The 24021-nt window shown below is 49.2% G+C and overlaps 1 protein-coding gene across 5 annotated transcripts in view; it reads right to left on the bottom strand.

Annotated features, from left to right (window-relative positions):
• The window catches only part of TENM2 (teneurin transmembrane protein 2), a 402968-nt gene that overhangs the window by 68332 nt on the left and 310615 nt on the right, over positions 1–24021 (bottom strand). For all 5 annotated transcript variants that reach the window (XM_059699131.1, XM_059699132.1, XM_059699134.1 and 2 more), the window contains 2 exons: positions 4858–5068; positions 402–521 (listed from right to left, as the gene is read on the bottom strand). In XM_059699131.1, coding sequence (XP_059555114.1) covers positions 402–521; positions 4858–5068 — 331 coding nt within the window. The remainder of the gene's footprint in view (positions 1–401; positions 522–4857; positions 5069–24021) is intronic.

Below are 24021 nucleotides of genomic sequence, written 5' to 3'. Positions count from 1 at the left end.
GGCACTGCCTTTGATTTAAAACAGGAGTGAGCTTCCAAGAGCTGCTCCCCCTTCTTCTCCCCGGAATCCACCTCCACACACACACACACACACACACACACACACACACACACACACACACACACACACCAGGTAGACAAAAGCGTTTACCTGAGATGGGAAAAGGAGGAGGACTGTTGGCAGCCCTCCATAGCTTGGCTATTCTATTTTGTATTTTTATTTTTGATATCAAACTGAAAAGCAAAAACCTATCTCAAGGGGAATCCTCACAGAGCTCTGGCCGGGTGGGCCTTCCAGTCCGCAATGGGCAGCGGCGTGGTTCCTCTGAGGCTCGGGCAGCCAACAGCACCACTGCTGCTCTGTCTGCTCCCCGAGAAGGGAGAGCCCCACAAGCTACTTACGTGCCATCTTGGCGGGTGATGGTGTAGCCGTATTTTGGGTACTTGACAAAGGACACATTCACACCAACCAGGGGCGTCCCATCTGTAGTTACGACTTGGCCTCGGATGAGAGAAACCAAGCTGAGGGAAAAAGAAACAGGCCTTTGAGCCAAGAGCCATGCCCTGGAGAACAAGGAGACAGGGGGTCCAGTTCCCTCCCCTTCCTCCTCGCCACTGTTCCTCCCACCCCCGTCCTCATCTGGTCCCTCAGGCAAGACCAAGTCTCTCAACATTAACTTCTGGCTCACATGACCGCACCTCACAGACAGGTGTGGGCAAGAGGATGCCTCACTGCCCGCTTCACCTGAGGAGCAGGGCTGGCGACACGCTGGGGTGACACCCAGGGCAGCATCTCACTCACTGGGCTGGGCAATGGGGTCCCCGCACACATCTCTCTCCCCTTGGCCTCGCTTCATGACAGACACCGTGTGACGCTGGTGTGGCCCAACCTCAGGCTGCCCCTTGTCACCCAGGCTGTGCCTGAGCCGGGCACAGAGTACTCTGCTCGGGCGAGTGCCTCGGCGGCTGCGACTCATTCCTTTTCTTGTCTGGAAGGAAGCCAATGCTCCCTCCACCTCTGGGCCGGGATGGCAGGGGTGGCGGAGAGCGCATGGACGGTTATGGTGAGGCCGGACATTTACAGACATTGCTTTCTGTTGCCCTTTAAGAGCAGAGTTCCTCACAGTCCATGACGGCCCGAGGAGAGGAGAATATCGGAGCTATGTTTATCTCCTGGGAGACCTAGCTTGGATTCTGGATTCCATGTGACTATGTATTTCCCATATCAAATCCCTGCTCTCTCGGAGGCAGGGGAGGTGGCTGAAATCCCACTCAACTCCTTTCCACTGTCAGAGGAAGCTCCCCTCTCTCCAGATGATAGTCACCAGAGCTTCCCCCAGAAGGTTCCTGTCTGACCAGCTGCTCCTGGGAAATCCGCAAAGCCACAGAGACACCACGACACTCTATCCCAGTGGTTCTCAACCTTGGCTGCACATTAGAATCACCTGGGAATCTTTTTAAAATCCTGATTTCTGGGCCTCAGAAGTGCGCTAACGAGCACTCCTCTTTCGCACTGAGCCCCAGCCTGCCAGGCAGGTCGGCAGCTGTCCTGCCGGCCTTTAAGCCACTGGGCACTTTGGCAAAGGCAGAGGGTTTTCCAGGTTCCTGGACGCACTCCCAGCTTCTGGACTAGGTAATCAAGCTGACCCACTCTTTGCCAGAATCTTGTCCAAACTGGCTCAATTTTTGGAATGCACTTAATTCTGCAGTCCCAGGAGACCCCGCAGTTGGAGGGATGCATTCTCCAAGCACCTCTCCTTTTCATTAGCGATACCCCCAACTGTTCAACCCCAACACTTGGGTGATCTCGGGAGGGTTGAGACGTTCCACTGACAGCTCTAATTGTCTGCTACTGGCTGCCTAACAAACGAAGCCCATTTTTAGCTGGTTCCAACCACAATGCTGGAGTCTTTTGAAAGTGGAAAACTAATTTATGCAAATAATTCTTTTGTTCAATTTCTGGTTCCTTATCTTAGCTCCGACTAAGATTTCTTTTAGGTCTTCCCAGGCACGATTTTAAGATCCATGACGTGTGTTGATGACCACAAGGTACAAAGTGCTTGTGATGAGAAAACAAAATTAGGAGTTCCCCTCCTCCCTCTTTTACACAACTGGTAGTTCTTTTAAATCATTCTTGTAGCATGAGACTTGGCAGAGCGATAGGAATAGGAGTAGCTGGGTTGCCTCTGATTTCTACCCCCTACTTTTCTAATTCTTCATTGCTCCTGGCTTCCTATCGTTTCTAGGCAGTCGATTTGCAGAAAAGCTTGGGCTCAGACATGCTATCCATACATTCCTATTTATGATTATTGATGTGTAACAATTATCACATTATCTAGATAGTGAGATCTGCTCTATAAATTATAGTGGTGGAGTCAAGGCATTTTAGTTATTTTTGTATGCTATTATCTAGGGGAAATGCTTTCTTAGACGTCTTGGATTAAATTTTTTTTTTTTTACTCTAGTTTTGTTCTTTATTATTTGACAATGTACTACGATTCACACGCTTGGTGAACTTCAACCTATGTCTTGAAGTAACCGTTTGTGTTTCTGAACTACGCATCCATGCCCATTGTGATGGAGCGTGGGTTCACTGGGTGGTGCGCTTCCTCTAAAGCAAGTTTTTTTTGCCCAGATCTCTGGGGCTGGGCCACCAAAGATTCTGGAGTCCCTGCCTGCTCTCCTGCATCTTGGCTCCAGGAGTCTTCTGCAAGTGGCGACTGACTATTGGTGAGGAAGGTAAGATGAAATTGCAAGGAGCAGGTGACGAGAGAGTATGAAAAGGAGAATATCAGGAAATGACTAGGTTGAGGGTAGGAATCATGAAATGTTAACCAGAAGCTGATAGAAACAGAGCCTTTGAAAGGGGCATTTGCAGGATAGCAAACTATATGCACACCACACCGGAATGCTTATGGCCCAGTGCAAGGACCAGTCATGGGTCTCTGGCTGTAGGAATTATGTTCATAATTAAAAAGGAAACATCCCCTGCCCCAGAACCAGGGTTTAACAAGCAGAGAAAATACATTTTTGGTCAGAGATTTGTGGTTTCTTTTATTTTTCTTAGGGAGGGGTTCTTGTACTAAAATAATATGACTGTGTGTGGTATATTCTACACATATAGCTGGGGGTGGCGGGTGGAGTGGTCAGGGCTGAAATAGAAGAGGGCTGAGATTATTTTTTCCCTTTTCTGTTTTATTGTTAGTAAAACCAGAAAAGAGAGAGGCTCAAGTGGCTGGCCCAAGGTGACCTTGCTTGGAACCCTCATGTTCAAAGAGCTGCCAGGAACTGGGGCTGCATGACTTCCCAGGGAGTTCTCAGGGGCTGTCGGATTAATTAGCTCCACCATTACTCTCACCTCCCATCCCAGCCTCTCCAGGGAGGCGCGGGGTCTGAGTCCTGGCCTGAGGATACCTTCTCCCCAAAGTCTAATGGGGTGGGGTGGGCGGCTCCAAGAGAACCCCTTATGAAGTTAGGGGCTCTTGTAGGAAGTGAAGTCTGGTGTTTTCTGGATGGGAGCCACTTAAACAGCATACTTCCTGAGTTGCTCCTGGCACTATGAAGAACTAAACGAGGATAAAGAGAACTAAGGGAAAGATGGCATGACCCGGGCAACCAGGAGGCCAGGACCACCCTGCTCAAGTTCCTAGTTCCTGGAGGTTTTGTGAAAGAGGACCCAGCCAGTGGTGCTGTTTCTCCGTGGGAGGGAGCTTGGAGATAGGGTGGGACACCCCCAAGAAGGTCCTGCTGGCCATCCTCCCATCTGCAGACACAACTGACGTCTGAACCCAGACCTACCAAAAGTGAGCTGAGCTATATGCAGGCAGGCCGTAAGAAGATCCCTGTGTCACCTGTCCTCTTCTCACCCTCAGAATCAGAAACAGTGCCTAGGCCCAGCCAGTGTGGCTCAGTGGTTGAGCGTCGACCTATGAACCAGGAGGTCATGGTTCGATTCCCAGTCGGGGCACATGTCTGGGTTGTGGGCTCGATCTCCAGTGTGGGGTATGTAGGAGGCAGCCGATCAATGATTCTCTCTCATCATTGATGTTTCTAACTCTCTCTCCCTCTTCCTTCCTCTCTGAAATCAATAAAAATACATTAAAAAACAAAAATAGTGCCTAGAGGAGAGGAGGGGATGGTCAGTGTCTCAAAGCCAACCTTTCCCCTTGCTCTCTTGAACAGGGGTACACTTCTAACATGTCCTAGGGAGAGTGGTGTAAGAGGCCAAGCTGACTATAAAATAAATCCAGAATTTGTTCCTAGAATATTCATAAGCCTCAAATGAGCAACTGAGAGCAAAAATAAACTCAAGAGAAACACCACCAGTTTGGAAGGAGAGTTGCAATGCACTGGCTAACACAATGCCTGGCACACAGCAGGCAATTAGCAGATGCAATTGATGGGGTTGACGTGGGGATCAGAGACAATCTACACAAAGTCTCTGGCTCATCACAGGTTCTTAATAAATTCTACCAACTGGCAACATCTGGACTCTCAGGTGCCAGAATAAGTTATGCTATCAAGTTAATACTCCACAGAATGAAATATTTCAGCAGTGATCAAATAAAAGCCACAATCAGAGGTATTATAAAGGGACACTTCAATAATACCAATAATATCATAAAATAATAGCGCCTATAAATATCTGAAAAGCAGGCCATCAACAGGTGTCTCCAGCAGGTTCTGACGGCCAAATCCTCTAGAGATCGATTCCCAAAGCAGATAGGGCCTCCTGTGAACGGGACCTTGGGGTAGTTCCCAGGCCCCCTGGGCCCATAGTAAAACCAGGAGCACTTGGTCCTGCTCTCACAGGGAGGGAAGCAGAGACCTCAGCAGCCTGCGAGGACAGAGTGCCTACCTGCTGTTGAAGGGGTTGTCTCCAGGGATGATGTGGGTGCTGTCTTTGCCTGCTAAGAGCTTGATGCGGTCGTAGAAGGACTTCACTGTGGGTAAGTCTGTCTGGCCCTGCTGAATGATGTCCAGCGGGTCCCGGGATCCCCGGCAGAGCAGGCTGTTTTGACAGGCTGACTGCAGGCAGCAGTCCGGGTCCAGACAATCCACCAGGCCATCTGGAAAGGCAGAGGCAGAGATGGGTCAGTGCACTTCATGGCACAAAGCCACTCAGAGATGCTAACGCCTTTGTCCCGAGGCCACGGACCCTGCCCAAAGGCCTGACCTGGCAGCTTTCACATGATGATCCCAGTGTAATTCCAGTTTATGTGCAGAGAAAACTTAAAGACTGAATGGAAATAATTGAAATGTTGACAACTGGCTATCCCCAGGTTGTAGATGAGTGTGCTTCTCTTCCTTTATTTTTACTTCCTGGAGTTTCTACTTTTTCTATTCTAAGCAGGTATGCGTTGAGTGCTTGGGAATAAAAACATATACTTTGCTTTAAAACAGCACAGCACAAAAACTGACCCAAGGCCAGTTCTCAGGGGCCTGCGCGAAAGGGTGCACAAGTAACCAAAATGCATGGGATTCCTTACATCTTGTGTTAGGGGAGAAAAGCAGTACATCCTGATCCCGCTGGGCCAGGGAGCGTTCTGCTGACCAGGTGGCGCTCCGGGTGCAGGGAGCTTTACATTTATTACATTTATTTGCCAGGAAAGCTGAACCAATAGCTTTGGCTTGGACACCCCGGAATTAAGCCACGAGTTCACCCAATTGCTTCTGGTGCTACCTCACCGCATGCCTGAAGGACTTTGAATATCCTGATCATCTTGCTTAGATTTCCACCCCTCCGTCCCTTTCCTGGGCTGATTTCTATTTGCTCATCTACCATTCAACACATGTCTGAGTGCCACCCATCTTCTGGAAACAAAACAGGGAACCAAGAACCAAGAATGATGGTGTTTGTCTTTAAGGAGCTGACAGTATAGTGGGGGAAACAGATACGACTCATCCTTTAAGACCCCAGCGAGATGTGGCCTCCACCTCCAGGAAGCCTTCCTGATGGTGTCCCTCACAAGGTTAGGCGTTCCTGTTCTGTGTATCCTTGAATCAGAGGTTCTCAAGAATGGTTCTGCGTCACACTCCTGTGAGAATCGAGGGCCTGCCTCAGCCTCCAGGCACAGGTCCCGGAAGCTGCATTTTAAACACGATTCTCTCAGGATTCGAATGCACAATCAATTTTAGAAACAGTTGGTAATGCCAACTTCCTTGTACAAGATTTAATGATCTCTGTATGCTTGTCTTCCTGCCTGAAAACTGAGCTCTTTGAAGGCAAGAACAGTGTCTTACTCATTTCTATATTCATGCCTCATTTAGCCACCGAATTGGGCGCTCAACAAGCGTTTGTTGAATGACTATATGACTGTTTCGCATTCCTCACTTGTTCATTAACACAGAGGGTGGGGATGTTTAGGACTGTGTGCTCCTTGGAATTGCCTATTAGAGCGGATTAGCTGGCCTTCCCTTACTCACTTTTCTGGGGATTGATGGGACACAGTGGAGGGCCTTGGAGAATATCTTGCTTGCCCCTCCTGGATTTGATACCAAGGCATATTCAGGCCATAATTAGCATCATAGGAACACGCACGCAAAGCCTGGGCTGTGACTGACAAACATTTGTGCTGGGATGCTGAATCGGAGGCCTGGCTGTGTGCGTTACACTCACTACCGTGCAATTTCTTTGGTTTTACCCTTCGCGTCTGGGCCCCCTAACAGAATTGAAATATGTAATTCCACCAAAGTTCCACTGTAATTGAGCAATTAATGTACAATTATTTTAACGCACTACCTTCTTTTTAGCAAACAAATCAGGAGGTTGCATGCTTTACTCCGCTTTCGATGACTAAAGCCAGCCTCTCATTTTCCACACGGGCAAATGTGGCTCGTGCGTCTCAGAACACAAGTGAGATTTACACCATTTCCTAGAAATGCAGGCCCAGGAGGGTGAGAAGGCACACAAAGCTTTACATTCAGGGACTCTCGACGTCGACGCTCCGAACACCTGAGCCCGATGTGCCGGCTGAACCCAAAATCTCACACCCGGGCCACGTTCAGCAGGGTTTTACCAGCAGCCGTGGGATGGAGCTGAGCCACTGCTTCAGACCTCCTGGCCAGTGGATCCCAGGGCCCTTGGCAGAATGAGGGAAAGAAAAGAAACCATCCTTTCACATCACCCTCCGTGGACCACCTTCCCCAGAAAGAGGGAATCTACCGCACAATGCCTCCTTTGGATTAAACAATGTCCCGCTGAGCTATGTTGGCAGCGCTTCGTTCCGCAGCTGCACAAACATCTCAGGTGAGGAGAAACCCACTGTTCCTAGCGCTACAGATGTCTTTAAGGCCGCCGGCCGCTTCGCATTAGAAGTTCCGTCCATCTCTGGTGGCCTTTTCCTCCGGAAGCAGGGAACGTGCCCCCTCCCGCCCCCAACTCCGTACCACCAGCTGGAGACCCTCAGCAGCTCAGCTAATAGCTTTAGACAGTTTTCCTATTAAGCCCTGAACGTGTTCCTCCCCGAGCCCCCTCTTGTCTGCCAGTGGCTCTGGATTTGTGAGCACTTCAGAAGTGTGGCCCCCAAGTCTCCCCACTATTTTGTTGGTTTGTGTTCTGGGCTTTTTATTCAAGGGCCTGTCTGTCAGGAGATGTCCTACAAACACATCAGCAAGAGCAAATGGCAAATGCTAAAGGGGGGTGGGGGGAGAGAGAGGAACCGCTCCCCCCATATAAATGATTTCCTCCTATGTATTTACATCCATCTGTTTCAGAGGTGGTGAGTTTGGGGTTCTATCCGTTATTAGGCGTGAGCACACGTGACGCCCGAAATGACCTCATCATGTTGCGTGATTACGGGCTGCCGCCGCCAAACACTTTCAGACGACACCGTGAACTTTAAATTGGCACTCCAATCTCCCGGTGGCCTGTCAGTCATGAGAATCGCGTCTTTATGCCAGCAAGCCCCTCGCGTGGCGTCTGACACGGCAATCTTCAGTAAATTACCCTGTCACTGACAATCGCGCAGTTATCTTGCAAACAATCACGCGGGCAATCAGAGTGTTCTGAATTGCCAGTTCAGGGCCCGAGAGCTGCCAACGTCTCCATTCAACAGGGGCCCGAGAGTGGCACAGCCCTCCTATGACATCGGATGATTTCTTTCTTTCTTTATTCTACCGACTCATGTGCGTGTCTGGTTGGCTTCCCCCATGGTGAGGGTGGTGACAGAGGCTTGTGGAGTTTCCCCAAAGGGCCTGGTTCTGACTCAGCAGTCCCGGGAAAGGGACCCAGGCTCTCCTGGCCAGCCCACATAAGAGTCCTGGGTCTGTGTGACTCACTGACTTCACTCTGTGCGATGCGGCCATGGAGAATTATCTAGATGCTTTCTGTGAGAACACACAGAAATCACAGCTCTGGCTGCGTGCCCCACGCAGACAGTGTACACTAATTGTAACGGCCGTTTCAGAGAAATATGGCCATGGAGACACTTTCTGGGAACAGTAGAGAGGGCATTCTTTTTATTGCTTTTGCTAAAGAAAACCAGACTCCTCCATGAGTGTTTAGGCATAGGAAGCAGAAATTAGATTCGTGCTAAATCGAACCCTCTCAGAATTACCAATGTAAAAAGCCAAAAAAAAAAAAAAAAAGAAAAAAAGAAAGAAAAAAAAAAAGAAATCTGCACAGCATCAGAGGGATTTGGGTTTGAAGCTTGTCTCTAGTCCCCTTGGGTGTGTGAGCTTAGAAGGAGGATCAACTTGCTGAACCTTGACTTCTCTACCTTTAAAACAGTTATAAACAAGACAACAGCAAAAGAAAACAAACAAAAATGATAACAACAACAAATAAGTAAAAAACACACCCAAAAAACAAAGAACAACAACAACAAACAACCTGAGTTAGAATAGTGCATGTATCATAGGGTGATGTGATGGGGAATGAACGAATTTATATGTATATATAATATCAGTCTGGCACATAGTATCTGTTCATAGTAGGTAATACTATAACCAGAAACTTCCTGAAGTTTTCAACTTTCCAGTTTATAAAAACTGGACATGAAAATAAATTAATTTCCCATTATTAGAGTCATTTACTGGTATGTGCTTGGTAGGTTGGATCTTGGCCAGAATGCTGTTTCCAGGTAGTGATCAGTTAATAATGACTGACGGTAATAATCAGTGCTATAGCTTGAACTGGATTTATATCCTTGATTTAAATCCTCCTGGCAACCTTAGAAAGCAGAATACTGTAACCCATAGACTGAAGACTGTGGGCATCTGGGTTTGAATCTCAGATCAGCTACTACCGATCTGACCTTGGAAACCGTGCCTCAGTTTCCTCATGTACAACATGAAGAAGAAGAAGGGATGTGATCAAGTGCTGTTGGGAGGATTAAAGCAGTTATTATGTGCATAGTACATGGAACAGTGCGTGTTTTGTGAGGACTCAATAAGTGTATTACCCCCATTATCACAATACCACCCAACCTACAGAGTTGAAAACTGTGTCAAAGAAGCGGGGTAAGTTATCCAAGTGGCTAAGAAGAACTTTGGATAAGAAGTCGGAAAAGGCAACCAATGAGATCATCATGTTTGGTCTTTTTTATCAGGAGGAGGAGATGCTTCCTTCCAAAAAAGAGTCAGAAGACAGGACAGTGGATGCCCATCAAGTGTTTGTGTGGGTGGCCATGAGACTTGATCACTTCTCAAGGCCTGTCTACTCCTACAGCTGGGAAGAATTTGATTGGTTGAAATGAGCATTTGAAAAGGAATCAACATGAGAAACAGGATGCCTGGGAATTCACTTCCTGCAATGCGGGCTGCAGGGACCACACTATCTACCTGGAAGCTTCGGTGGCTTACCATTGGATTTTGTTCACTTTTCCCTGCCTTTTGTTCCCTTTAGTGTGGTATGCAAGTGACTCCCTCTTCAACCTGTGTGAACTCTCCGGCTTTCTTGGGTATTAAAGGCTTCAGGGAAACATCCAAATTTACTTTTCTCAGTTTCATTTTGTTACAGGGTGGCACCAATTGATGCCAACAATTAGCTTCAGATGCCATAGGTAGCTCTGCGAGGGTCTGCAACACAAGCCCAGGCTGGTCAGCAGTTCAGACTGAAAAATTGAGCCTTGCTATTTCCAGATCACGGTTTCATGAGAGGCACCACCAACCATCAAATCCACCTTCCCTACTCATTGGACCAGGAGACCATAGAGTGGATTGGTTAAAGTGTGGGCTTTAAAGAGTACATTCTGCTTTATTTATAGCATATTCAAGGCTAGGCAAAATTAATCAATAGTGGTAGAAAGTTAGCAATTATAGCACCTTTATGGGGAGGTATTGGATGGGAAAAAATACTGGGGAACTTTATGGGTGGTAGGAATACTCTTGATCTTTATCTTATACACCTGACTACATAGGTGAATGTATATATAAAAATTCATCAAGGTGTGTATTGAAGATTATGCACTTTATGTATTTGCCAATAGACTGACTTTAGGCAAGATATCAAATTCTCTGTGTTCTGTTTTCTTCATTTTCAAAGTGGTCATGATGATGGTGATGGCGGTGATGACGGTGATGGTGATGATGATGGTGATGGTGGTGATGATGGTGTTGATGATGGTGATGGTGATGGTGGTAATGATGATGATGGTGGTGATGATGATGGTGAGGTAGTGATGATGGTGATGGTGGTGGTGACGATGATGGTGATCCCTCACAGGAGCCCTGGGAGGATTAACTAAAATAATCCACGTAGAACAGTTGTGAGTACCTAGTAACCTGCTAAGTGCCTCTGAATCATTTCTATGTCTTTCCTTCTTTTTGAGTCTTTTTTGGGCACCATTTCAGTTTGTTTAGCACACAGAGTGAGGTATTTGCCAAGTTCTCTTGTCCCCAAGAAAAATACAAGGAGTCCAGGTGATGCACCCAGTACATCCTAGGGCTGTGTTTGAGATCAGTTAATGATAGGAGAGTTGGACAATCAATGAAGCATTGGAGAGAAGGAAGGAGGCAACAAGTTGAAGCAAGAAGGAAGAAAACTATACTGTTTGCTCTTTGTGATGGGAATGAAGGAGGAGTGCTGGTGGCTGGAGGGCCCTCTTTGCTCTGGCCTGGCAAAGGCCAAAGGTTCCTGAATTTTAGCCAGAGACATAAAGGGGCTTTTGGGTGAAAAGAAATATGGCAACTGTGGGATTTGTTCTGCCTTGGGAGTTATTTTGTGTTAAGGTGAGCTTTTGAGAGACCATGCCTAATGTGTGTGTGGCCCATGACAGATAGTCTTTTGACAGGCATTTCTCTTTATAAACAATTTGATTTGCCCAAATCAGCATATCAGTATCATTTTGACAGTCTGATCTCACATGATCTTGCAAAAGAAATACTCTTCCAGCCAGCAGGAGCAATCTACTAGTCAATCTGCCCTCTGAAATTGAGGTTGGGCATTGGGCCTGGGCATCTGGTCAACTCTACATATATGGGGTTGGGAGTGAGGGATGGTAGAGGGTCAGAGAATACCCTGAAAGGGGACTATGGCAAACAGGGGTCCTACTCTGGGTTGGGGTGCTCCTCCCAGATAGCACTGCTGACCCTGGCCAGTCCCTGGCATTGGAAAAACACTTAGAGAATTTCAAGGAGGACACTGCAAACCTCAGGCACACTTGCCCAGGGTAATGCTGGGCTCTTGCCCAGTTAGACAAATAGCAAAAAGAATACGAGTCAGAATGGTCTGGTTTTAGAACCTGTTCTATCATTCTATCACGGTAGCTACGCAACCATGGCAAGTGACTTTCTGTGATGGCTGTTGTTTTCCCAGCTACAGAATGGACTTAACTGCACCTACTTCATCAAAGATCACAGGGATGCTAAAGACGGTGCATGTGACATGAGGTGATGAAGGTGCCACACTAATACAGAGGAAAAGCACAATAAATGGAGGCTACTCTTAATGATACTTCCTGCTCGCCACCAGGGAAGGGCCCTGTCCCATTTGCATTTTACCCAATGCCTCCTGACAAGTTGGAAGTGAGGGATAATTGAAAGTATTCTGGCTTGATGTAACTAAGAAGTGAAAGAAATGGGCAAGGCTGACTTGATTGAACTTGGCAACATGAGATTAGTTCTTCATTGCTTCTGTTAGGTCTCCCGCATTGCCAACCTTTTAAAGCAATAGATTGGCTGACAGGGTGCTCCTTTGGAAGGTTTCACCTGCCATTAATACTCAGGCTGCCTGATGGACTGTTGTTCCGCAGGCGTCCCCCTCCTCTGCCCACGGAGCAACTGCCATTCTTAAATATTGCAAGAAGTAAAATTGTATTTGTGCTCCCTCTGGATGGCCTGTTGGAAGTGTTCCTCTTGCTTTTTGCCAACTCTTTTTGTCAGTCTCTGAATCCAAGGCCAGAGTTCCTTGCCCCAAAGCATCTTCTGGCTTTTCTGATGACTTAGGAGTGGAAGATCAATCATGTCCCCCCAGAGATCCGGCAAAGTGGAGGCCCCGCTGAGAGATGCTTTGCTGGACTTCCTACTTTTCAGGATGGATGTGGGAAAGAAAGGAAAGGCTGCTTAGGCAAACCCAGGCACTGTCACCCATGGCAGGGGTATGATCCAGGTGAGACCTCCAATATGACTCTGGCTTTATCATGAAGCTACTGGGGCATCTGGTCGACCCCACGTGCATGCGTGGGGTTGGGGGGATGGAATGGTAGAAATTTGGTCACAATGAGCTCACAGAGTGTTTCCAGTTTTGTTTTTGAATGTTTTTTTCCCCCCGCCAAAATGCCAAGTAAGTGAACAACAAAACAAAACAAAAACAAACACCGTCAACAAAAACCTTTTAAACCAATGCTTTTCAAATTCTAACCAGCAACTGAACACTGGGGAACTTATTAAAATTTATAGATTGTAATTCTGTGGTCAGAGCCTGTGTTTCTCACAAGCTCCCAGGTGATGCCGACACTGCTGTTCTGAGCACCGTATTTCTAGAAGCCAGGCATTAACCTGCTGCTGGTCAAGGTGTGCTTCCTGACATAGGGGTGTTAAAATGCTGATTCCTGCTGTCACCCTGCCTACTGAATTCCTCAGAGTGGAAACTGGGAATCTGCATTTTCAAGAAGATGCCATGATGATTCCTTTGCTCACTAAAGCTCAAGACCTTCTGCTCTGAATTCTTTAAAACACCCTTCAAATATCCAGAGTGGTACCTCTGCCCTGAGGGCGACAGCGGCTCCCCAAACGATGTCTCTAACAGGGTTTCCCTGAAAGCTAGGAGGACCTGTGGGCAAATACAATTTGTAAGACGTTGGTGAGACCAAGCTAAGCTGGTTTCCTTACAGCAGGCCTTCTCAGAGCCTTGATATGTGCGTATGCATTATGAATCTAATGTCAGGATGCAGCACTTCCTGACCACGGATCCCTTTTGGCTCAGAGCATCCATAGTCCAGTGCCATACGGGTTGGGAAGTACTTCATGAGAACATAGGGCTCTAGATTTGGGGACTCTATCTCTGAAAGGACCAACTAAACCTTTATCTTCTCTATAATCACAAGCAGCAGCCCCGGGCTTGAGTGACCTTTCCATAAAATGCTGGCTTGTGGGTGACCGGGCCCAGCATAAGCCGCACCACCAGCACCTCAGCTCTGAGACCTTGTCTGTGGGCTCCCAGTGCTCCCGAAGCCAGCGCCCTTCAGCAGAGGGACCCTGTTTGAGGGGACAGCATCCTGGGGGGCAGTGGGACGATGAAGCATCAGTGGCAGCCACGTCTAATGAGAGCCAACGGTTGGCACTTGTGAAAGCTTCCTAGGTGCCAGGCCCCATGCTGAGCGCTTCACATGCGTCTCCTCATTAAATCCCCGGCAGAATCCTGGCATCATTAGCACCTTCGGTTACAGATGAGAAACAGGATGTGTAGTGAGAGATGAAACAACTCGCCTAAGACCACACGACTTCTCCACGGTGGGCTGGGTCTTGCTCCTTGAAGCCAAACCCCACATGAAGCTGCGTGGAAGTCTGTGGCTGTTAAACACCCGCATGGCCAACACACAGCAGCCATCGGGCCCGACACCACGACATGCTGCGTGCCTGAGCCAAGCTCTTCTATCTAAGGCAGGGCTATGCCAACCAGGAGAGGAACGACTTAAACACATGTCGAAGGGCGATTTCTTCTTTGGGAAACTGGGATGCAGGATGTTTTAGCCGGCCCTCTGCCCCAGCTCCTAACTTCACCCGGCTTACACTTCTGACTCCGGTGGGTCCCTCCAGGGCTGCCCCCGTCCCCCGCCAGCAGCCTGCGCCTGTGTCCTTACCCAGCCATCACCCAGCAGTGCGCACAAGAACCCTTTGAGGTGGGTCCCGTGGTTTCCATTTTGCAGATGAAGAAATGGAGGCTCAGAGAGGTTAAGGGCCTCCCTGCAATCACACAGCCAGTAAATGTCGGAGGAGCGGTTCCTCCCTAGGCTGTCTACCTCTGAAGCCTATACTCGGAACCCTCGGTTCCAATCACAGTCATAGAAAGGTACCCTGTCAGTGTTGGAGGACACTGAGGGAGAAGCGCTGAGACTCAGAAAACAGCCTTGTTTTCAGGTTGTTGTTCTTTTTCTCTGTGTCTCTCATCTTCTTCACCCCCCTTACACCCCCCTCCCCCCCGCCCCTCTCGCCCATCTTCCCTCAGCGCAGAGAGAGCCTCCAGGAATAAATGATCTCACTTGATCTGGTTGCCACCGTGGGCATTCCCTGACAGGCCTCTCTGACTCAGCCTCACCCTCGTTAGCCCAGGGCCATGAGCTTTGTACCTGGGGGATTTCTGTTGTGGCTGCTGCTGTCTCCCCCTTTTCTGTTACAAAACCCAGTGACAACAGAGAGCAGGGGCCTCTGATCTCAGCCACAGATTTCCCCAAACACTCGCCCTCCGCTCACAGTGTCCGGCCTCTCTCAGCCCTGGTCCCCCCCCCGCCCCCGCGCCCCGCTCCCCCCCATCAACCTCCATCTCGAAGAGCCGGTTGACAGGTCAGACAGAAGCAGGCCGTGGCCAGTGAAGTCCGGCCCGGCAGGCGGTGGCAGCCTGGTGGGGTGCCAGACAGTGACCTGCTGGGCCCCTCAAAACGGAAAGGGACTGTCACCACCTCGGAGCAACAAGCCAGAACAGGTATGTCCTGCCTGAGGAGAGACCCTGTCTCCTGGGGAAGAAAGAGGGGGCTGGCCCCAGAGCTGAGAGAATTAGCAGGGGACAGGCTGTCTCTCCTGCTTCATAAAAAAAATACCAGCCTGCCAACTGGGAGAAGAGACCAGACTCAGTGATCGTACCAGCCTTTGGCTGGATTAGGGAAATGAGAAGTGCTAATTCCTAAACGTGGCCATTGCCACGCTGCAGGCATGGTGCTGAGCACTCCCTGCAGATTTGCTCATTTAATCTTCTCATGTGGGTGGCAGGAGCCAGGATTGTACTGCCAGTGATGATCCCAGGATCTGGAGGTCTGCAACACACTAGCTGTGTGGCCTTGGGCTAGTTACTGTGCCTCTCTGAGCCTCAGTTCCTCATCAGTAAAATGGAAATAATCATATCAGCTTCACAGGGCTGTTACTAAAGATTGAATAAACCTATGCAGAAGCATCTAGCCTATGTAACCATCTGCTGACTGGCTTTAGAGATGGAGAAACCAAGTCCTAGAGAGGCCAAGTGACTCAACAAGGTTGGGCAGCTGCTAGTGAGTGCTGGGGACCAGCCTTCGACTTGCTGATCTCCCCACTGCTTTATACCATGCCCAGCAAGCCACAGTTTGGGAGGTCTGGGGTCATGAGGAGCAGTGATTCTCAGTGGGCCCTGCCTTTCCTCTTGTCTTCGAGGATGATCCTGGCGCTTGTGGCCTACGCCATCGGCCCATAGGAAGTGGACAGACATGGTGAGCAAAGCTGACAATGAGGATGTGGTCATGTCTTACTGAAAAGAAATAATGTAGCTAAGATTTGGACTTTCTTTGCATTAATCAAATAATGTCAATGGTATATAGTGACTTGGATATCATTGTCTGTATGGGTGTGTGTTTTTATTTTTAAATTTTAAAATGAAATTTATTCATCCTAAAATAATCTATTGAATAAAAGACAACTGTTCCCTATTCCAGATACTTCTCATTAAAGCTTTCATTCATTCAATTCATCTAATAATGAGTTGACCAAGACAGAGAGGGAGCCTGCAGCTTTAGAGAGAAAATAGACAATTAAATAATCTATAATAATAAAAGCATAATACTCTAATTAGACCAGATGTCCTTCTGGACGACCTTCCAGATGAAGCCGGGGCTGCGAGGGAAGCCCAGGTCCCGGGTGCCAGAGGGAAGCTGGTGCTGGCAGCCAGGGGAAGGAAGGCTTACTCTTGCACTAATTTTGTGCATCGGGCCTCTAGTAAATGTATAAAAGACTTTGTTTTTAAAGATAGTAAACCAGGGCAAAGGTTTGGAGAGGGATGGAGGAAGGAGGGAATTTTCTGTTTTAGATGGTGGTGTCAGGGGGGAGGGATGGCCTTTCTGAAGAGGTGATGCTTGGGTAGAAACCTAAACGAAACAAGAAAACAAGTCATGGGAATATCTAGGGGGAGAGCATTCTGGGCAGTGGTAACAGAGGCACAAACACCCAGGGGGGTGGGGGTGTATTGTGTGAGTTACAGGAACAATAACATGGTGCATGTTGGGCAATGGGAGGGAGAGGGCTAGAGGGAAGAAATAAGATCAGAGTGGAAGCAGGAACCCTCTCATGCACAGCAAAGGTGGCCACTGTTGCAGCCTGGGTGCCATCCTGTGGGAGGTGAGGTGCCCTGGGAAGGTGTGAACAGGGGTGGGACATGGTCTGACTTTTAGGAGGATTCTTCTGACGGCTCTGTGTGAAATAGGAGCTGGAGGGCCCAGCGAGGTTGGTGGCACACTCTGGGTGGAGATGGAAAGACATTAAGGAACCGTGGCCTTAAGGGTTAGGAACAGAGGGAGGAGGGGCCAGACAGGGAGCATCCACAGATCTTCCCAGCAAAATTCACAGACCAGGGCAGCATGTGGAAGACCCCAGGGATGGTCACTCAGGTGGTAGTCGGAAAGGGGTGGCATTGGAGTGGTGCATCGGAGAGCCAAGACTCAGGGGGCTGGGTCCCGGGGGGCTGGAATATTCTCCCTGGATCTGCTTCCCTGTGCTGGGTGCTCTATGAGTGAGTCCCCTTTCCCGTCCTGACTCTCTGAACTTCCCTTTGGACTCCCTGGCAAACCTGATATGCAACTACGTTCAGAAAACAGATCTGGGAGGAGAATGGGCAGGACATTTACAATGAGGAGGACTGAGCTTCCAAACGAGGGCATTGCTGCTGACCGTGGACAAGCCACTGGCTGGCTCCTCCGTTTCTTTGTGGTTTAAATGGAATCCTCTGCTGCTAAAGGTCAGCAATTAATGCAGAGATTTCTGTAGCCCCATGCCGACCAGACAGGACCTGTCAGTGAGCCACCCATGCCAGGGCGGGTGGGTGTGGGATGGAGGGCGATAGGTTAGAACAGAGACCAAAAGATGGATTTCTCATGTTGGAATGTCCTGATGAGATGATGTTAATCTGAGATGATTGAGCTGCTGATTGGGGGGAATGTGTGTTTGTAGAGTTTCTGAGTCACATTATAGAGGGAGATACTCATGCTTAGAGCTGCCATTGAAATCAAGTGGCATTAGGGCACCTGCTATGAATGTTCTAGTCCAACCTCACAACAGGCCTATGAGGCTGGTGCTGCTGTTCCGTTTACAGATGAGGGAACAGAGGCCTGGGCACGTTAGATTCTTTGTAAGAACCGGAGCCAGAATTTACACAAGTTGGCCCAACCCCAGTGCCCGAGGAGCCCAGCGGTAAGGGCATAGCAGCGGCTGCTGGCCAAGGCGACCATTGTCCTGAGTGGAAACGGGAGAAGCAGTGATGCCACTGAGGAAAAGAGCCCAGCACCAGCTGCCACCCCCCTCTCCCAGCCTATAACTTCTTTGTTCCTGAAGCTCTTGAAAGAGGAGGGTGGACCCGGGAGGTTGGAGCCCTGAGCCCCCTCCACAGCCACATCTCTGTAGCTGAGACTTCAGTGAGCCCGGTGATGTCCCCAGGGTCCGCACACCAATCTAGCTGCCGCCGCCTCAGGGCATGGAGCTTCTGGCCTGTCTGTCCCCAGCAGGCGGCCTGGAGCTGCCATGCTTGGAGCAATCACTGCCGGCACTCGAGTTCCCTCAACGTGGCATGCACCGCGCGAGTCAGTGGTTCTCCAGTGTGGGCATCCCCGGGGCACTTGTTAGAAATGCCGGGAGCAGGCCCAGCACTCTGTGATTCTCACTTAGGGGAACCACCGTGTTTTGCATCACCTCCACCTCACAGCATCCTACTATTAGCCCCATTTACAGAGGGTGAAACTGAGGCTCGGAGAGAGCGAGACCTGCTAATTGGTAGAGGAGCTGGGACATGAACCCGACTCCAAAGCCTCTTTCCCGCACTGCTGAGCTGTCTCCTCTGCCCACGGGGAGAGAATGCGCTCGTGCCATGGAGGAGACACAAAGAAAGGCCACTCTTTCTCCCTGCTGTGCGCATGTGTGTTTAGGAACAACTCAAGCAGAGATGCCAGCCGTCTGGCTGAGGGAGGAGGGGTGGTTGCCATGTTAGAGCCCAGGAAGCTAATGGAGGAAGGCAAAGCACATCCTTGGAGTACACTGCACCCTGCCCAGCACGGCGCACCAGCCCTGTCTGCCCAGACCCGCCTCCCCTGCCGCACCCCCCTGCACATTCCACACGCCCTAGCGGTCCCCACTTCTCAGAGGTCCCCAAACACCCACTGCTGTCTGGCCTCTGTGCCTTGGCCCTTTTCTTTGTCCACAGAACCCTGCCCTCTGTCCTCATCTAACTCCTCTGTAGCTTTCAAAACTGCAGCCTGACCTGCCGGGAGCCTGGATGCCCCTGGCCTGGCCTGCCCTAGCCCCTTGGCCTTACTTCTTCCACGGGTTCTACGAACATGGCTGGTTTTACCACCAACAGTCTGCGGGTTCTTTGTGGGCCCTGTTTGACTCTCATTCATTCACGCAGAGTAGAGGCCTGGCATGTACTTGCCGAATGAATAAATGATTTCGGAGTGTGGCTGGCTTGGGGTGAGGAGGGTAAGGCTCACCTAGGGTGCCACCTTAATGAAGGCGTCACTCTCAGGGGAACAGGCACCCCAACTCATCCTCATCTAGGTGCTGGTTTGGAGACAGACCTCAGATCAAAGCAGTGATGCCAGGGAGGTGACTGGTCCCTTTGTGGGCAGCGTGGCATGGAGAAAAGTGGACTGAATTTAGAACCAGGAAGCCAGGCCTCCAGCCCAGACCTGTCCTGTTCTGTTATTGGAAGAAGTCTCTTTCCCTTCCGGGCATGGTAGCTGCTGGGGACTCTATCTTTTGGCCTTTCTGCATCTGACATCCTGGACCTCGTGACCCCATCAATGGAAGAGGTAGTGTCCCTGAGTGTGGTGGTCACTGGGCTCCAGAAAACGGGCTGGGCAGACTGATACCGGCATAGCTCCAGGGTTGGAAAAGGGAGGGGATTCCCTTGGAAAGGTTCAGCCTTGGTTGTGAGTGGGGAGAGAGGCAAGCACGGGCACAGAGCTTTGGGGGATACCTTGTGGTTTTCTTGGATTCACATTTGGCCACACAGTGCTGGCCCCGCTCCAATCCCCCAGAACTCTTGGCTGAGAAGATGGGAAGTCAAAGACACAAGCATGGGCCACGGGCAGCCGCTCTTGCTGTGCCGTGGAGAATGCCTGGCGATTTCAAGCGCGACTGCTCCTGCCAGCCCCGGGCATTCCGGTGTGTAAGCACTTTGCGGCAAAAACGCATTCCCCAAAACCGGGGAAAAAGCTCAGGCCAATGCTGCTTTTCAGAATGCTGCAGACTTCGCATTTCTGAGGGGCCCAAGGGTGCTGAGCACTCTGGTCTGCCTTGCCTGATTCCGGGCTCGACACTCAGGGGCTGGGAAGGGCCCACCAGGGGGCACTGGACCTGGGTTCTGAGTGCGGGTGTGGCTGTGTTTTAGTGGAGGGACTTGGATAAACCTCTGCACCGTGGTTTCTGCTTCTATGTAAAGGATCTAAGAAGGCTCTTAGGGCTCTTGTGAGCTCTTGTCCTGATTTATTTGAGCAATGTGGGTGGAGTCGCAGCACAGGCCTGGCCTCTTGTAGGTGCCCCATGCTTCATGACCTCATGTCCTTTGACATGAAGTCAGAGGACACTCCCTGTTCTGGGACCACCCGGACCCTCACGTTTGTTCTTGGATGATGTTAATGTCTACTCCAGTTTTCTCGACCTTGGCCTGGTTGACCTTTGGGCCGGGTCATTCTTTGTTATGGGGGCTGCCCCCTGCATATCAAATATTTAGCAGCCTCTTGGGCCTCCACCTGCTAGCTTCCAGTAGTACCTTCTCCTGACCTCCCTTTAGTGACTCATAAAATATCTCCAGTCATTGCCAATGTCCCCTAGAGCAGTGGTCGCCAACCTTTTGGACCTCATGGACCAACAGTGGTCCGCGGGTCACCAGGTGGCGACTGCTGCCCTAGAGAGCAAACCTGCCTGGAATTTCAGTGCTGGTCACAGAAACTAAGAGAGTACTTGTTACAACCTAGGCAGTTTCTCCAGCCAAGGCAAAGCACCTTAATGATATAAATGTTACCTCTTGGCCACCAGCTAAGCCTGTGTGTTGATCCTTTAATTCCCTAAAATAAGTCCATAGTGATTTAAATTATTAACATTTTTTAATAGATTGTGCATTTGAATCATAATTGTATGATGAATATTTGATTTGTTATCTAATCAGGGGATAATATAATCCCTTAAGAGACACTGAATAACCATTTAAACTACTAAAGACTTGATTAGAAAAAAACTGAAGGTGCCACATTAGGTAAACTCATAAACTTTAAACACTTTTCAGTTTTTTATGAACAAATTCCATGGCCAACTACATTTACTGGGAAGCGATTTTCAATGGGAAAGTCTTATAATCTAGGGGACTCTCTCTGAGGCCTCTTGGCAACACCACCGATGCGGAACTGGTTTGACCCTTCTTCGGAAACAGGCCCCGAATTTTCTTCGCTTTAGGAGAAATGAGAAGTTGGCTTTCATGTGGACACGCAGTCCATCCTAGTGGTTAGCTAAAAAGCCTACTTTGCATGTTACCTTCTTAACCCTCTGATTCCTTATCTGTGAGATGGAAAACCTAAGATGAAATAGACTCCCAGACTGACGTCTAGTGTGAAGACACAGACAACATACGAGACAGACAGAGGGACTGAGTTAGGAGTGTGACGTTGCTGAGACCGGGGAGAGGCAGAGGGAGACTTCAGAGGTGAAGACAGCCTCTTCGGGGAGCCTATGTTTGAGCTGAGAACTGAGAGTGACCAGAGGGAGCCAGTCACACAGAATGCCAAGGTCAGAGCATTTCTGATGGTAGCATAAGCTTAGCACCTGCAGGAGGGAGATGCGGGCCAGAGCGAGTGAGCAGAGCTGCGGTGGGGGTGGGGGTCATGAGAGAGAAGGCAGAGGATGCTCATCGCAGGTCCTCTAGGCCAAGGGGAAACATTTGATCTTGACTCTAACTACATGAGAAATGATTTGAGGGCATGATCTGATTTACAACTTAAATCCCCCCCTCTGGATGCCATGGGGAGGAAGAGAGGGTGAGGGTGGAGCCGCTGTAGAGAGACCCATGGCTGTCTGTTCCCTGTACCCAGGTCGGTACTAAGCCCGGCACAGTGCTCGGTCCATGCCAGCCCTCAAAAATCTTACTGGTGATAGTTTTTATATGCAAAAACATGGATTCTATCATTTTTTGTTAACCTCAATAGAATAAAAGAAAACTGAACTCCAGTCCTTACTTTCCTAAACAGAAGGCTCTCTACTCAAATATGCCCAGAAAGTCGAAGATCTACTTTCAATGGAAAGATCCTGAACACTTTCAGCGCCCTGTTACCATGTGGCCCACTAGGATTTCAGGTGGGGTTCGTTCTGCTGCCTCCCAAAGAAGAGAGACCAGCGCCTGGCCAGCTGGCAGTGGCCTCGGGGCCAAGTTCTCTTCTGAAGCATTAGATATATTGCTTTCCTCTCGGGGAGCTAATCGGGGACTCTGTTTATGGCTCCAGCTACATTTGCCACAGGTCTTTGGACTGCAAGGGGAATCCTCAATCCAACCCAATTAATAGAGCACTGCTGCACTTTTAAGCTGTCCCCCTCCCTACCAATCCATCAACATGATTTGCACACATTAATCAAGGCATTTACAATGGGTCCACCAAGCTTTATCTCTCACTGTACGAAGAAACGAGACTATTTGGACTTGAGAACCATAACTCTTCCGGAGTCCCTGAAGTCCCGAGCTTGGCTCTGCTCAATGCACCGACAAGGTGAGGTATTAATTAACAATTGAGATAAATGCCGGAATAGCATCCCTGAATCATGTCAAACCAATTTGGATGGTTATGGGATGGGGAGGGGAGGGAGGAGGCAGTGGGCAAGGGGAGGGTTTTGTCTGTTCCAAGTGCTTTGGACAGACGCCAGTGTTATTCCTCCTCATTTAGACCTGGCTGGAGTGCGCGGAGCGCAGGCCATCATCCTCATCTCTTCACCCAAGGCAGCTTCCTTGGGAGAACAAGGAATCAGGCCTCGCAGATGGAGGTGGGCTGGGAAACGCTGTTCTGAGTCCTTAGTTCAGGGAGAGAAATGTGAAAGCTGTTGGTGGGCAGAGGGTCCTCACCATGGATTACTGTTCACACAGGTCTGAGGTTTAGAGGGACCTCTAGGGAGGCAGGCTGAAGACGCTGGGCTCACCACTGTGACGGGCCTTGTCTCCTGTCCTGCGGCTGACACCCCACTCCACGACCCTCGATTCCCTACACTCCTACTGCACTAAGGTGCTTCATGCCCATCACGCCTCACACACAGGATTCAAATAATAATAATAACATGTTTATACATCTTATCTTTTTAGAGGGATGTGAGCTCTTTGTGGACACGTGTGGTATTTGTCTTAGTATTTCCAAAGTCTAACATTTAGTAAACATTCAACAAATGTTTGCTAAACCATGAATGGCTAATGATGGATGGATGAATGGATGGATTCACACTTAATGACACTTTTTAAATTCAGAAACAAACATCAGTCACCTCTCCAACTAGGAATCCAGAGCACTTTTAATGTATACTAAAGTTATTCACTCAGGAAGTAAACATGAAAATATGTTCACAGTTTTTTCAATTGCTCATTTCTTCTTGAAATAAAATTCCCCTTTTCTCACATCACTCCTGTGTCCTGGGAATTCTGGGGGTAGGTGTTTGGGGCGTAGGTACTGTGATATTGGGCTGGGTCAGCAAACCATGGGGAAACCATTGTTTAAACAAGATTTTTTCAAAACACGATCTGCAGACCATGTACCTAGGAATTCTCTGGGTGCCTGGTCAAAATGCGGATTCCTGGATCCCATATGTGACTTAATTAATAGGAACCTGAAAGGCGAGGGCCTGGAAATCTAAATTTTAAATCAGCTCTCCAGCGTGGTTATGCAACACCAAAGTGTGACGAGCCCTAGTTAGAACCTCAGGGGTTATGTGCTGTGGGAACACTTGTTGGTTGAGCTCCATCTATGTGGATTTAGCATTTGTTCTACAAAGTAACATTAATACAAATGAGGTGAAAGCTAGCAGCAGCCAACAAGTACCCTCTGAGCCAGGCACTTGTAAAATGTATTGCATGCACTTTCTCGCGGAGACGTCACACCTGCCCACTAATGGAGGAGGCACCGTGAAGCCCATTTTATAGACAGGAAAACTGAGGCTTTGAGGAGTATCATGACTTATAAAAGTAGGACATAAAGACTGCCTCCTGACCCCAGGCTCTTAACCCTCTGATGTTAGTGTCACTGAATCTGAAACCAAGGAAGTGACAGGAGAAGGAAGAAGAGGTGTAACTTCAGGGCTGTCTTGAAGCAGAACAGAGGGGAACAACGACAGCCCCGAGTGTAGGAAGGAGGTACCTGATGCAAAGGTGACCTGTGGACAGGCTCAGCTTAGG

Source organism: Myotis daubentonii, chromosome 5 (assembly GCF_963259705.1).
Source record: "Myotis daubentonii chromosome 5, mMyoDau2.1, whole genome shotgun sequence".
Taxonomy (NCBI): domain Eukaryota; kingdom Metazoa; phylum Chordata; class Mammalia; order Chiroptera; family Vespertilionidae; genus Myotis; species Myotis daubentonii.
Note: the sequence above shows the minus strand (reverse complement) of the source record. Positions and strands in the feature narration are given on the sequence as shown.